The 14,012-nt window shown below is 49.5% G+C and overlaps 1 protein-coding gene across 3 annotated transcripts in view; it reads left to right on the forward strand.

The window, feature by feature from the left end:
• ARHGAP1 (Rho GTPase activating protein 1) overlaps positions 1–12,457 on the forward strand; it is a 28,594-nt gene extending 16,137 nt beyond the window's left edge. For all 3 annotated transcript variants that reach the window (XM_076344533.1, XM_076344535.1, XM_076344534.1), the window contains 10 exons: positions 2,552–2,639; positions 2,883–3,014; positions 3,506–3,592; positions 4,221–4,319; positions 5,050–5,157; positions 6,397–6,473; positions 6,875–6,952; positions 7,507–7,635; positions 7,811–7,914; positions 8,615–12,457. In XM_076344533.1, coding sequence (XP_076200648.1) covers positions 2,552–2,639; positions 2,883–3,014; positions 3,506–3,592; positions 4,221–4,319; positions 5,050–5,157; positions 6,397–6,473; positions 6,875–6,952; positions 7,507–7,635; positions 7,811–7,914; positions 8,615–8,794 — 1,082 coding nt within the window. In that variant the 3' untranslated portion in view covers positions 8,795–12,457. The remainder of the gene's footprint in view (positions 1–2,551; positions 2,640–2,882; positions 3,015–3,505; positions 3,593–4,220; positions 4,320–5,049; positions 5,158–6,396; positions 6,474–6,874; positions 6,953–7,506; positions 7,636–7,810; positions 7,915–8,614) is intronic.
• Positions 12,458–14,012: the final 1,555 nt, after the last annotated feature.

Here is a 14,012-nt window from a genome sequence, read left to right on the forward strand (position 1 = left end):
AAGGTGTTTAAGCTATGTGGTTCCTGACTTGTGACTTGTCAGGTCTGGAAATCAGTGCCCAGGAGCCTGAGCTGAGTGTGTGGCCGCCCACATCTCATGAACATGGTGCTGTACTGCAGTTCTTCACAGCCAAGGCCTGCTTTGATCAAGCTTGCAATCTGCTTCTCGCCCTCAGACCATTTACTCTGGTGTGAAATGCAGCCTCTCAGTTAACTGAAGATAGCACCTATTCTGACACATGGCACAGAGCTATGATCTGTAAACATCTGTAGTCTTTCTGACCATTCTCTTTCATCACTACAAAACTCAACAGATTCTCAGATGCTACCATCTTCTTGCTGCTCTGTGCAAGCAAGACCCTTTGTCTTCCAGATGGAGACATACGAGTGGCTCAAGACCACTGGGAAGAGTCACAATATGCCATATTCCCTGCCCAGGAGTTTGTAGCCTGCACCTTTGTTGTATAGACAGCTTATGTGCATTAGACCCAGCCCTAAAGCTCATAGCAAGCTACCAAGAAACTCTGGGCTAGGCAGAGAGTGGGCTACCGTGGGATATGCAATGTGATGTTGGTCTTGTGGCCTGGCTGTGACTGTATCTGGTTGTTCCAGATGAGCCTTGCATCACTCTCTCCTAGTCCTGCATTCTGGGTCATGCGTCCTCCCTAATCGCCCCTTACCTCCGCATGTGTATGTCAATGTGATGGCCTATGCCACCCCTTTCCTGGTCTGTACCTAGTGCTGCCTCAGTGTCCCTAGCTTTTTTAGAGGTTCTGGCTTGTGTGCATCAGTAAATTCTGTCTCTTGTGTTGTCTGGTGAGTGACTTGAAAATGGGACTTGCGAGGGAAAAATATAAGTGAAAAAGTAGCAAGAGAATCTGTTCTTCTGGTCAGGATGGGGGTAAAAGAGGGTTAGTGGCATCTTAATGTCATGGCTTGTGTATGTGAATTCTCTGGCTGCCATTTGCAGCACCAGGTGGTCATCTGTTACTAGCAGGCAATGTTCCCAGAAACTTCAGGTTTGCTGTTCCAGGGTTCAGTCTGAGATCTCAGTTGCTGCACGGCAAGTGTAACCAAGCGGTAGTTGAGGGCCAGAGCCCACGCAAAGGTGAGAAAATGGCTGCATGCTCTGAATATTGTAAATCAGTGTGGGGAAAAGGATATATTTTGAGAGGAATGATGTATTGCAGGGCTGTCCTGCATAAGTAGCGATCCTTGCTGCTTTTCTGTGCTGTGGTCTGTATGAGATGGTTGTGCCGTAGGGGAGGAAGGAGGGTGTTGTTGAGTATAACCTCAGTAGCCCCTTCCACTGCTCCATGCTCCTTCTGCGTGACAAGAAAACAGCTCTTGGAGCAGGGTGAGTAGCAAGAAAGATGGGAAGACTTTAACCCTTCACATTAAAGGAACCATTTCATCTTCACTGGTGCTAAAAAGCAAGTCATCCTTATGGAAATGGATTGGGTGTTGTGTCTGGGAGAGAACCAGACTTTCCCTCAAACTCCGTATGTCCAAAAGATTTGTGACCTGGTTCTTACTTATCTAAATCTCTCAATTCCCCTAGCATGTCTGCTAAACTTGTCCATGCCCATCTGCTCGGGTTTTGTTCATGGGACTGAGATCTCTGCTGGCAGAAGTCCACTGACGTATGAAGACTTGCTTTGGGGAAAACTTGGCTTGTTGTCTCTGAAGCCTCAAGTGGTGGCTGGGAGTGTCCTCCCAGAGATGAGGGTGCTTTATGGGTTATTTGGCTCCAATGCGGTGGGGACTGCTTTCTGCTGAGTTTTTACATAGAATGCTTTGTTGTGCCGCACTTTGCAGCTCCTTCCAGCTCAGGTTGGAAAAATATCTCTCTGGATGGAAAATCTAGGAAGCAGTGAACAGCTTGTTCTGCAATCCCCCTGGAGAATCCAGCAGCCCTACTTGGTCCAAACGTAGAAGAGACTTATGATGATGCTTACTTCTCATCTCTGGGATGTGGCTGGGACTGCCCTGTTTCTAGGAATTTCGTGGTTTCCAGGGTATGAAATGGCTTTGTTCTGTGTGCAGGACTAAGCTTCAGGTGAAGCAAGAAACAAATGCACCAGACCACAAGCAGTTAGTCTGGGACGGTGTGCAGGATGAAAGGAATGGTTATTGTGCCTGTGAGGGGCAGTTTTCTCTGTACCTCCCTGGACACACGTGCTTCAGGAGCAGTGCCCAGGGGCAGCGCTGCAGGATTAATGCTCTGAGCACTCTGCTCTGTACTTGAGGCCTCCATCCCTATGTGCCCCGAGGCATCCTGGCTTCCAATCCTTCCTCTTCTTTCAGGGCTGGAGCATGGGATCTGTTCTCCATTCGCATTGTTGACTTGCCAGGCCCTTGGTGTCCAGGTTTCTGCTTCCGTACTAGGCCTGTGGTAACTCTGCTGAAAATCAGGTTTAGCTTTGCTGGCAGCTGTGGCAATCCAGACTTCTGCCTTGTTATGGCGGTTTCCCATTCTGTGTTTACCCCTTGCTGCCAAGACCACAACATAGTCCTTAAACTCCCTGTAATCTCTGGCATTTCATTTGCAGGTGATGACAAATACGGAAGGAAAGTAATTTTGTTCAGTGCCTGCCGGATGCCCCCAAGTCATCAACTTGATCACATGAAACTGCTGGGGTGAGTAGTGTCTTAGGAGGCTGCTGTTAACTTCTTAAGCCTGACATAATTCCCAGGTGCTGGATTCCTGGGACCAGATCTATCTGCAGTAGCTTCTTTAGCTGGACATGTCCTCCCAATGTGCTTACCTCCATTGCTGGGGATGCAAATCCTCTGTTACAGCACACAAAAATGAGTCCCAAAGGGAGGAAGAGCCTCTCTATGGCAGAGCGTGAAGTGAGTTCAGCAGCTGTCTCTTCTCAGGTACCTGAAATTCACACTGGACCAGTATGTGGAGAGTGATTACACACTGGTGTACCTGCACCATGGCCTGACCAGTGAGAACAAGCCATCCCTGAGCTGGCTGCGGGATGCCTACAGGGAATTTGATCGCAAGTGAGTAAGGCTGCAGCAAGCAAGGATGTAACATGCTGTTCTGTAGCTTAACGTAGAAGATCTTCCCCAGGCCCCCCCTGTAGCTTGGTGATCATAATTTACTATCACATATTTCTGCTGCTTATGGAGGTGGGTTGTTCTTTAATGCAGGCTGAATCATGGGATAAACAGCTCCTTCTGTAGTTACATCCTTTAGGCCAACAGGCAAGCAGCAAAACCAGGACCCAGTGCAAGTGTGTCAGCCCCATGGTTGCTTCCTGGTGAGGCTGCTCACTGCTTCTCGGTGAATCTTGGAATACAGTAGAGTGTGCCCTTAGGCTGCTGAGTGGCCTGACACTGCTACGAAGCATGGGAGAGCAGAGGCCATGGGTGCTGGGGAGTGGTGAGACTCAGTGCAAAGGGAATGGAGCACCCAGGGTGCCTTAATGTTGTGGAAAGGTTGGTTCCTCTGCTTAAAGTGCAGCTCATCCTTACTTAGCTTCTCTTGGCAGGTACAAGAAGAACATCAAAGCCTTGTATATTGTGCACCCAACCATGTTCATCAAGACCCTGCTGATTCTCTTCAAGCCTCTGATCAGGTAGGAAGCACTATAGGAGGCTCACCCACATCCTCGCACTGCAGGGGAATAATGGGGCATTCTCAGTCGGGCACAAGATGAGCCCAGGCTGCCGAGCCTACCCTGGAGTCTTTCACCCTATGCTATCTCCTCCTGTTTCTGAGCTCAGAAATACTCAGACAAAAGAAGTACTGCTTTGGGAACCTACAGAGTTTGCAGCTCTGTGCAGCTCCCTTTCTATCCAGCCAAGTAGAAGGAAAGTGTTGCAGGCTCTGCTAATAATGAAAAAGGAAGTGAGAGCATCAGTTCAAATTATATTTAATTCATTGTGTTGATGTTGAAATCCTAACTCTGTAAAATAATTGAAAACTTTCTCCAGCCTACTGCTGAACTTAGGAAGGAGAAATCCAGCGTTTCAGGGAGCCTGCTGCTGCTAGAGCTTCTAATATGACTGGGAAGTCTTGGCATCTCCTGGTAAAATATATGGAGTTGGAGAGCTATGTGGGCGACATCTCTGCTGCTCAGCCATACCTGCCCCTTTGCCCCATTGATGCCTCTTGCAGAACCCTGCTGTTCTTGCCTGTAAGAAATCCGTTCTGATACTGGATTTACTGATTCCTCACATACCGACTTTTCTCTTGTTTTTCAGCTTTAAGTTTGGACGAAAGATTTTTTATGTGAACTTCCTTAGTGAGCTGGAAGAGTATGTGAAGCTGGAACAGTTGGGGATCCCAAGCCAAGTGCTGAAGTGAGAATGCTGCCTGTCTCCCATTTGCTTTGGGCTTTGTGAGAGGGGACTTTTCTGGAGGAATGGCAAGGGGAGGAGGAGATTGTTCCACTCAGGCAGTGGTTTTGGAGGGAGCGGTGACAAATTGCCTTAAAGACTATTGTTTCTCTGCATGCTCCTTCCTGTGTGTCCTTGGCACCAGTGCCCAGTTCTGTCCTTGAGTTAAAAATCCTCCTCCAGTGGAGCACCAATCCTGCCTCTCCCGCTCAGCCCTCAGGGGCTTTCTGCAAGCTGCTGACCTTAACACTGACCTGGTGCTCGTGGTGCGCGTCTGCTGCGTCTGGGCACCTGCTTTGCTCACTCTGCACAGTTCAGCTTGTCTTGGGGCTTCCCAAAGTGCCACAATCTCAGTCCTACCAGATTGATTCCCTGTCCCTCACACACACATGCAACTGTCTCATCACAAGCAGTGCTGTCCTGGCCTCCTGCCCATGCTGTCTGTCATCCTCAGCTACTCCAGCTCCTGATTCCAGATAGATAGTCCTTTCTCCCTGCTTTCTTCTGGCAACCAGACGTTTGGTTTTGTTGCTCCTGTGCTCCAGAGCTGCCTGTCCTGTTTTTGCATAGGTGGAGTCAACCATGCTAGGCTGGAGCTGTTATGAGAGGGTGTGCAGTGGGTCACGTGCAGTGCTGGGTTCATGCTCTTTCTGGGAGGTGGGGTGGCTTTTTACTAGTCTGTGTTTTGCCACAGATATGATGAATATCTGAGATCCCTGCAGAAACCTTCACAAGTGCCCCAGAAGCCAACACCCCCACGCCCACCACTGCCAAACCAGCAGTTTGGAGTCTCGCTCCAGCAGTGAGTATCTCTGGATTGTGTTGCTTTTGCCCTTACTTGCTTGAGGTGAGGTCACTGTATTTATAACTGAACAGAAGCAAAAGTGGATGTAAAATTTCTTGTAGTTCAGATTTCCTACAAAGCTTTAATCATTCTTCTGAGGAACTCTGCGCTCATGTCCGGATCCTGACTGACTCAGTTCAGTTCAACCCTCTTGATTCCCCGGCTAGATTGTATCTAAATTAGGATGGGATTGTTTCTGCAGCTAAGGGTTACTAAGGGAGGAGCAAAATAAGGGCCGTGGGGACGGCTTTATGCCACTAGAAACTTCCTTTAAGCAGAGGAAGTCTGTAGGAGGCTGATGGAGCTGTCTTTAGGGCTATGCTATTTTGATTGAGCAGTGCTGCAGATCTGTTTCTTAGTTTTTTCCGTATCATAAATTCTATTTTAAAAGCACTTCCATTCACCCTTGTAATGATTCTCACCCCCCATTCCTGCACGGTGACACAGACAAACACGGACACTGGCAAGGGCTAGTGATACTGGCTAGGTGTTGAAGGTATTTTTAACTTTGAGTGTGATTTTTGCCTCCCCGGAGAATGAGGAGGAGCCAGTAATGTGTGGCCAGACAGATCCTCTGAAGCAATCTGGGAACACATTCCCCAGCTTCAACACAACATTTCCAAATGTAACCCCCGTGGTGCTGTGTGCCTGAGCTTGTTAGTAGCCTGAGTGGGGTGAACAGCTCCATGCTATCAAGTGGTATAGACAATCAAATGTGAGGGTGGCAGCAAACACCTAGGTCTTCCCTGACAGCATTCAACCCATCAACATTGGGTTGATAGATCTTCTGTTACAGGCATGGGGTGGGTAAACTTATCCCATATATATTTCTCTCATGTGTCAGCTTCTTTCTGCCCTTGCTCCTATGGGGAAGGAAAAAGGAAGCTTAACCCTTTTCACCTGATTCATAACTAGCAGCCTTGCCTTCTGGGAACCCCTTTGCCCTGCATCTACAGGCTATGATTTTTACAGAAGATAGAGAAATATTCCTGTGATGTAGGAGTGAGCTCATACTTGCTCTGGTGAATGATGCAGCATGATGGGTGAAGAGGAAAGCAGGCTGGAATAATGGCTAAACCAGGGACTGGGATAGCAAGATCCTATGTGGTAGAGCTTGTGCGGGCAACTTCAAGACTCAGGGGCTGCATGCGGGGCAGGGAGGACCAGTCATTTGTTACCTTTTGTCTCTTCCCGCAGTCTCAGGGAGAAGAGCCCTGATCAGTCTCCTGTTCCTCTGGTGGTCAGAGACACCATTGCTCATTTGCAGGAGCATGGTAAGTGTTCAGGGGAACCTGCAACCCCTCTTAATTCCATGTCAGTGGCCTCTCCTCCACCCAAGTTCCCTTCCAGAGTGTGGTAAGAAAAAGAACAACAGCAGTCTAGAATAAGGTGTAAAGGCCTGAACTAGGTGAGTTAGCCTTCAAGAGAGATTGTGCAGGGCTTAGGAGACCTCTTTCTTCCACTCATCCATACTCCCACTTGTATGAGAGTAGCAAAATGCTCCTTGTATCCTTTGCCTCGTAGTGGAAGCAGAAAGAATTGCCGTACTCTAAAAAAGGGACTTGTTGACATCTGTCTGAACGCCCCACAGCATGGATTTATGATTGTTAAGACCAGCATTTTTGGAGACTCTCTTATGGTTGATCTTTCTTCTCCATCTGCTCTTACTTCACAGCTCTTGCTACAGAGGGTATTTTCCGGAGATCAGCAAATACACAGGTTGTCAGGGAGGTCCAGCAAAAATACAACATGGGTAAGTGCCCAAACTCAGCAGAGCCCCTCTCATTCCCTAACTACTACTGTCCAACTGGAACTGTGTTGGAACTGGTCCACCATGGCTCCTCTCCTTCTCTAATAGGCCTTTAGGTGAGGCCCCATCAGGGTATGACCTGAGTTGCAAGGGAGAAGCATCTGATACTTTTGCTGTGTGGAAAGCATATTCCTTCCCACTCATGTTCCACTCACTGCCCCTTTCCTTCCTGAAAATTTCCCTGTTTCTTGGGGTGGGATATACCATCTTAGTCTGGTTATACTGGAGGGACTGAAGATGACCAGGAAGAAACTTGGTCATCTGTTTCATTTGATGACTTCTAAAGATGTAGCGCTGGATTCAGCAGTGCTTTGCATATGCTTTTGGGACACATTTTTCCACTCTGCTAGAAGATGTGGTGCTTCAGTACCCTCTCTGTGTTCTTCTTTAAAATACTGCTTCCCTAGTTCTGGGCTCTGACCACCATGTCCCATTCTTTGTCTGGAGGAGGTCCTACTTTGGCCAGTGAGCACTGACTCTCTGCTCTACTTTCTCAGGTGTGCCTGTAGATTTCCAGCAGTATGAAGATGTCCACCTCCCTGCTGTGATTCTCAAGACCTTCTTAAGGGAGCTACCTGAGCCCCTCCTCACTTTTGACCTCTACAGCCATGTTGTCAGCTTCCAGAGTGAGTTGTAACAGGAGTGTGCTACTCCCTGAATGTTGCACTGGCCAAGGTCAATGATATCTTCGGGGGGGACAGTCCTGCATGGGATACCCTGTGACTGCAAACAGGGCTTTCATCAGGGTGGGTGCTGAGGATTCCTCATGGACCTGCTTGCCCTGTCTCTCTTGATTTTTAGGTGTGGAGGAGGAGAATCGTGTGGATGTTGTTCGCAAAACACTCCAGACTCTGCCAGAAGAAAACTACCAAGTGCTCCATTTACTGACAGCCTTTCTAGTGCAGGTGAGCTGCTCCAAAGGTGGGCAGTTGTATTCTAGTTCAGTTGCCAGTGCCTTGCATCAGCTTTTTGACTGCCTGCTCCCTCTTTTCCTTTGGGAGAAAATGAGTCTCAAGCTAGGAAATTGCCTTTCTTTACCTTATGTTCTTGTTAAACAGAGATCAAGAATGATCATGATGAACTAGCCTAAGCAGTTGCTTCTCATAATGCTGAGAGGTGCGGGTGGGCCTTAAGCCTGTGTGGTCTGTACCAGGGAGGCTGAAAGCTCCCCAGGGTGGAGGTACAACTGCAAAATATCTGAGTAGAAGATTAGACTAGAAGAGGGGTCTCAGATCCGCCCTACAGAACTTTCTGCTGCCAGGGGAGCCACTGCAAGGCTATTCTAGCAAGAGGGAAGATAATTTTGTTTTGAGTGGTGATGTGGACTGTAGAGGTATTGGCTGACAGTGCTCTTGGTCCTATTGTTACGATATGGCCTGGTGGTTAAGCCATAGTGGCAAACTGCCAGATATTGTTCCTCACCTCCTGAATGCTGGATGTCATGTGTGTTTCCCCCAGCCGTCTTCTGGCATTGGGCCTTTGGCTTCTCTCCTCCCATTTGCCCTTGGGAGTCTGTCAGCTCTGGCTTTGGGGAGGGTAGAGGGCAGCGGGCAGTTGCTCTGTTGTTCTCTAGGATTCACAGTGGTCTTTTTCCTTCCCACATAGGTCTCTGCTCACAGTGACAGGAACAAGATGACAAACACCAACCTGGCAGTTGTGTTTGGCCCAAATCTGCTGTGGGCCAAAGATGTAGCCATCACCCTAAAAGCCATCAACCCCATCAATACCTTTACCAAGTTCCTGCTGGACCACCAGAAGGAGCTCTTTGAGGATGTGGAGGCCTGAATCCAGGCCAGTCCACACCAGCACACTGTGCCCACCTTCCCACCTTTTTTCCCACCTTGTCTTGGAGCTGTGACCAAGCTGTCTCCAGTGCAAAGGGACCATTGATCCTCTGGGTGATGAGCAGAGCGAGGGCTGTGGAGATGGTGGAGAAAGTGTGTAAGTAAGCGAGCAGGAGACCTGCTGCTCCAGATGGGGGGGAGCTGGTCTCCCAGCTGCTGAGAGTGGAGTCCTAACCCACCTGCCAGTCTGTGCAGCTCCTCCAGGGCTCATCACCAGTCTGCTGCCCTATCAGATGCCCTGCCTTCCTTTCCTCCTTCCCTCACATGCAGTTTTTCTGCCCTCCTGGTCCCTTCCTCAGCAAAGATCTTTTTTGTTTAAGCTCCCAATAGCCCCAGCTCACCCCCCTTGCCTCAGCTGGCTTGTCTGGGCTAGGGCAGGCTTGGCTGGGTTTTGTGGCAGAGGTGTTCTTGCTGCGAGTGCCATCTCTCAGCACTGAACGTGCATCCTGCCTTTCCCCAGAGGCACCTAAAGCAGAGAGGGGAGCCAGGCAGCCCTTGTGCTTCAGGTAGCAGCATGTCCTGCACTTGCAAACACCACTCTAGACCCCATGCTTTTGGCAGGCAAGTGAAGGACAGGCTCACAGCACGTGGGCTGTATTACCTGTCAGACTCCAATACAAGGAAGCTGAATTTAGCCCAAACCCCTCTGGGGTCACCCACTCCAGATACTATTCAGTGTTTGCTGGGGTGTAGTGGGTGAGGTGTCTCCCATAGTTACCCAGCTCAGGTGTGTTTGTCCCTCCAGCAGCATTTCCAGCCCGGCTGGGAAGGTTCATGCCAGATCTGGCTGTGCGGGGGGGCTGGCTGGGGCCCTTTGACAGCTGGTGAGTCTGAATGGCAGGAAGCAAGTGCTCTAGTGGCGCTGAACTGCTGAACACTATGAGGATCACTGCCTTTCCCTGTGGCAGCAGCACAAGGCCTCTTCTCCTCCGTCAGGCATGTGTATCTGTGCTGACTGGCACAGACCGCCTTGGCTAGTTGTCTTTTTCAGCAGAACTCTCCCCAGCACAGTGTAACAGAGAGCATGGCCTTGAGGGAAGGTCTAGGGACTGGGGCTAACCCTCACCCTGGAGTGCACCAGGCCTGGATTACAAATTTCTGCCCAGGTGCTGAGCACTCATGTGCCAAAGCTGTGAGGGAACAGCTATTCCATGCCAAGGGCCTTTGCCCCGTCTCCTCCTCAGTTCATACCTTCCTTCCATCCTACCATGGAAGCCTGGTCAGATGCATCCTGTATGCACTGGGCATGGCTGGAGAGATCAGGTTGTCCGCAAGGCAGGCTCAGAGTGGGGTGGGCCTGGCACCTTCCCAAAGCAGCTGCAATACCGTTAGGGCATCACTGTTGGTTTCGGGTTGCAGCATTCCCGTTACCTGAGCTAAAAGAGATCCCTCTCCTTAGCCTGGGCCCAGCAGGGTGTTAGTAGGGAGCTTCTAGCCTTACTTTACTGGTGTGTTATATCTTTATATCTTGTGCCCTGTGTGCCTGGGCCAGTCCTCCCTGCTGCATCTGGCCACAGGGACAAATCTTTTGGACCAAGCAGAACTAATTTTTAAAAAGCTACTGGATGCTAAATAGAATTTGCTTTTTCATAATATTTTAGCCTGGCTTTAAACACTGACCAAAGGTCGGTGCCCCAGTTGTAATCAAAATAAGTGACATCTGCTGCAGTTATTTTGGAAATTGCTCTTTTTGCTAAGCTCTGGAATGGGGATGGGTGCGAACATAGGCAGTGTTGCAGGGCAGCGCAGGTCCAGCCAGCTGGCTCGGAGGAGGCACACCAACACGTGGGTGGGAACAGTGAGCAAGAAACTGAGCATTACTAAGGCTGGAGCAAGAGATGTTCTAGGAGAGGGCTGGGTCTGATTCCTTCTAGATACTGGGGGACTTTGCCCTATGGAGGCTGCAAGGCTGCTTAGTCTTCCTCTTCCAAGAGTAGGAGTCTTCCCTGTTTGGCCAGGGTATGAATTGTTTCAGCCTGAACAATTCACAGCAGTAACCAAATAAATGTTTTGGAGGTAGAGATACTCAGCTCCTAATTCACCTGTGATCTCTGCTAGAGTAGGTTAGCAGAGCTGATGTGCTGTGGAGGAGTAATCTCCTAGGATGGACAGTGTGGAAAGAAGTGTACTTGCCCCAGTGCTTCTTTTAAGAGGCAAGGCTTTCTGGACAGCGTGGGAGAAGCGTGGAGGCTGAGGGAGCCCAGTGCAGGCACCCTGCTCTGTGTAGGCTTCAGTATGGGGGGAGACTTGGAGCTCTGAGTGTATCTGCAGCTGACACTGGCCTCGCTTATATCTCCCTAGAAGAAAGGCAAACCCAGCTAACTTCTCCTGGGACAAACAAGCCCAAGGTCAGCAACTTGGAATGGGAAGTGCCTGTGTGCTGGGGCACGAGGCCTCGGCCCTATGTGCAGCCCCGGCTCCCTGGGGAGAGTGGCACGTTCCAGCCCTGCAGAGCAGCAAGGACCGTTCCCTGCCCAGTAGCGAGAGGAGCAGCGCTGGGGTAGCTTAGTTCCTCTCCAGGGGGAGAGCAGGGATTGCCACAAGTGTCGGTTCTGACTGGAGTTTGTTCAGTGGGTGCTTTTTTTTCTGTGAATTCTTGAAATAATATTTCCTTTTTTAGCAAAATGGAGACTGGTGCATCCCCTGCAGGCAGGGAAAAAAGCCTGCTCCAGTTCAGTGCCTGCAGGGAGCAGATTTGGAGGGTGTTCAGGAAGCTGCTACTGCTCATGGTGGGAAAGTGCTTGCAAATCTTGGAAGGGACCCAGTGTAAATATCCCCTTTCCTCTGCTGCTCCTCATGCTGGAGCTGCTGGGGGCCCTGGAGCAGGCACAGTAACCAGGGTTGCTTTTGCTTCTGCAGTCTGCTCTCCTGAATGCCTTGTATTGCAATATCCCTCCTGTGACTTGAGCAAGGAACTGGCCTGGGCCTGCCTGCAGCCTGCACTAGGTGCAGCCAAGCCCAGGGGGTTAAATTTCCTCCTCACCTGGTCAGCCTCCTCGCTGAGGCAGGGGGCTGGCTGGGCTGGGTTTCTCTGCCATGTATAGGTGGGGGGGCAGTATCTGACTAGGGTGCTGGTCTTTGTCGGTTTTCTCCTTGCTGTAGAGCTGCCCAAGGGTCTCTTCCCTTGCTCGTCTTTCAGGTTAGCTATTAGCCATTTCTCCCTGTGGGGGTACTTGTTCCACTTCAACCCTCTGCTTTTTAGCACCTAGACCATTCCCCTCTGCTAAGCCTCCTGCTGTCTTAATAGCCTCTGATCACTCCCTGCTCCCTGGCCCAAGCTATGTGCTGACACACACAGAGCTTTTGGGTGGTGCAGGGAGGGCTGGGGCCATCTGGATGCCTTGTGGCAACGTTTGCTAATTTGAGAGAGAGCTGAGGGCCAGTTTGGTCCCTGTTTCCTCTTTTATGCATGGGGGCTCCTGTGCAAAATTTTTGGCTTTGCTTTTGTTGCTGGTATTCCCTGCCTTATTTTCTGTTGATGTTCATCAGTTGCAGGGCTGGGGTTTTCACGGTTCACATTGTTTAATTCCTTCTAATCTGCACCGATCTTATATTTCACAGTTTGCACTTTTTGTATTTCAATAAAAATCAAAATGTAATCCCAGATCCAGGTGTGTGTGTCAAGTGGCAGCAGCTGTGGCACAGCTACAAGAAACAGAAGTAAGGCTGGCTATGCTGCCAACCACAACCATGCAGAGAGGGAGGAAAGTGAGTATGAAATACCTCCTATGTGAGTAACTCTGGGAAGAAATACTAGTTTGTGGGAGCCTCAGGCTGGAAACAGAATTCAAACAAAAATGAAGTATTACAAGTTTGGCTCTTCCCTGAACAGGGCTGGGCTTCCATGTTACAGTCTCCCTGTCACAAAGAGCAATCTGCCCCGGATTGCCCTCTCCCAGAGGTGGACCCTGGCAGCTGCACAGGTTGTGGTATCACCAGGTTGCCACGTGGGAGCCACCTGCAGGCTCCCCAGTTAGGATTAGCTGGCTAAGTTTATCCTGTGGCCAGGTGATATGTGCAGCAGAGGCCTGCAGCTTCTCATCTCAACTTATGTGGATCGCTAACTCCTCGATGTGCAATAGTCTTCTGGTTACTACTACACTCCACCCCTTGATGCACATACAGTTAACTACCTTTTCCTAAAGACACTGTAATTTGCTGGTTACATCAGTAAGCTTTTTGGCTAGTAGAAAGGCTCTTATATGCAAAGTGATTACTATAATACCATAATACAAACGTAGCAACAAGTGAACCCAATAGTGGATGTGAGAACAGGAGTAGAACGGAGGGCAGTGGAGCTAAAAGCATCACCATCGGGCAGTAGCCTGAGCCCTGGCTACTGGCCTTGTCGTCTGGATGATGTGTTAATGCTGATCTTAACACTTGCATTTCTAAACCGCATGCTGCTTTTCAGTTTTTATTACTGATAAGCCGTCCAATTAAGGGCATCCCAGTGCTGCCAATTCTCCTTCCGCATGTTGACATTATTCAGCGTGACTTGTGACAAGCTGTCAGCCATACACCAGAAGGCAGAGGTATTTTTGGCATCAGTTCACAGGTACTATTTTGCATATAGTCCTTGTAGTCTGATTTATTAATTTATTTACCTGCTGTAACTTACTGGGCAGTACTTTGGTTCTTGAGTTGAGGGGTTTACTACACATTATTTCTCTGGGGCTTTTTCATGTGGATGGTGCTTTTGGCTGTAGTCTATGATTTTCCACCCCTTGGACTGTGTTGGCCCCCTGTAATGGGGCCAGTACGGTTAATATGCTGATTCTACAGCAGTATCTCAAACTCCTGTGAGTGCAGCAGTTGGTCCCATCTCTGGGTTTGGTCACAGTGACCTGCCGCTGCTGAGGCTGTGCTGTGGCAACATCTGCTCTGGCCTCAGAGGAGCTTGAGAGCAGGTGAGTCCATCCCTGACAAGGTGCTGTACTTGGCAGGATGTACGCTACGTGCAACCACATGGACAGCACTTAACACAGCATAAACACCGTTGCAACTGGGTGTGTTTTCATGTGTAGCTGCCCTGTGGCCTTAAGGACATCATTGTTCTGAGAACATTTTTCTTTTTATAAATACATACAATAGGCTCATAGTTGGATGGTATTTGATTGTTTGTGACCTTGGTGATTAATCATCCTTCTATGACTGTT

Source organism: Aptenodytes patagonicus, chromosome 7 (genome assembly GCF_965638725.1).
Source record: "Aptenodytes patagonicus chromosome 7, bAptPat1.pri.cur, whole genome shotgun sequence".
Taxonomy (NCBI): domain Eukaryota; kingdom Metazoa; phylum Chordata; class Aves; order Sphenisciformes; family Spheniscidae; genus Aptenodytes; species Aptenodytes patagonicus.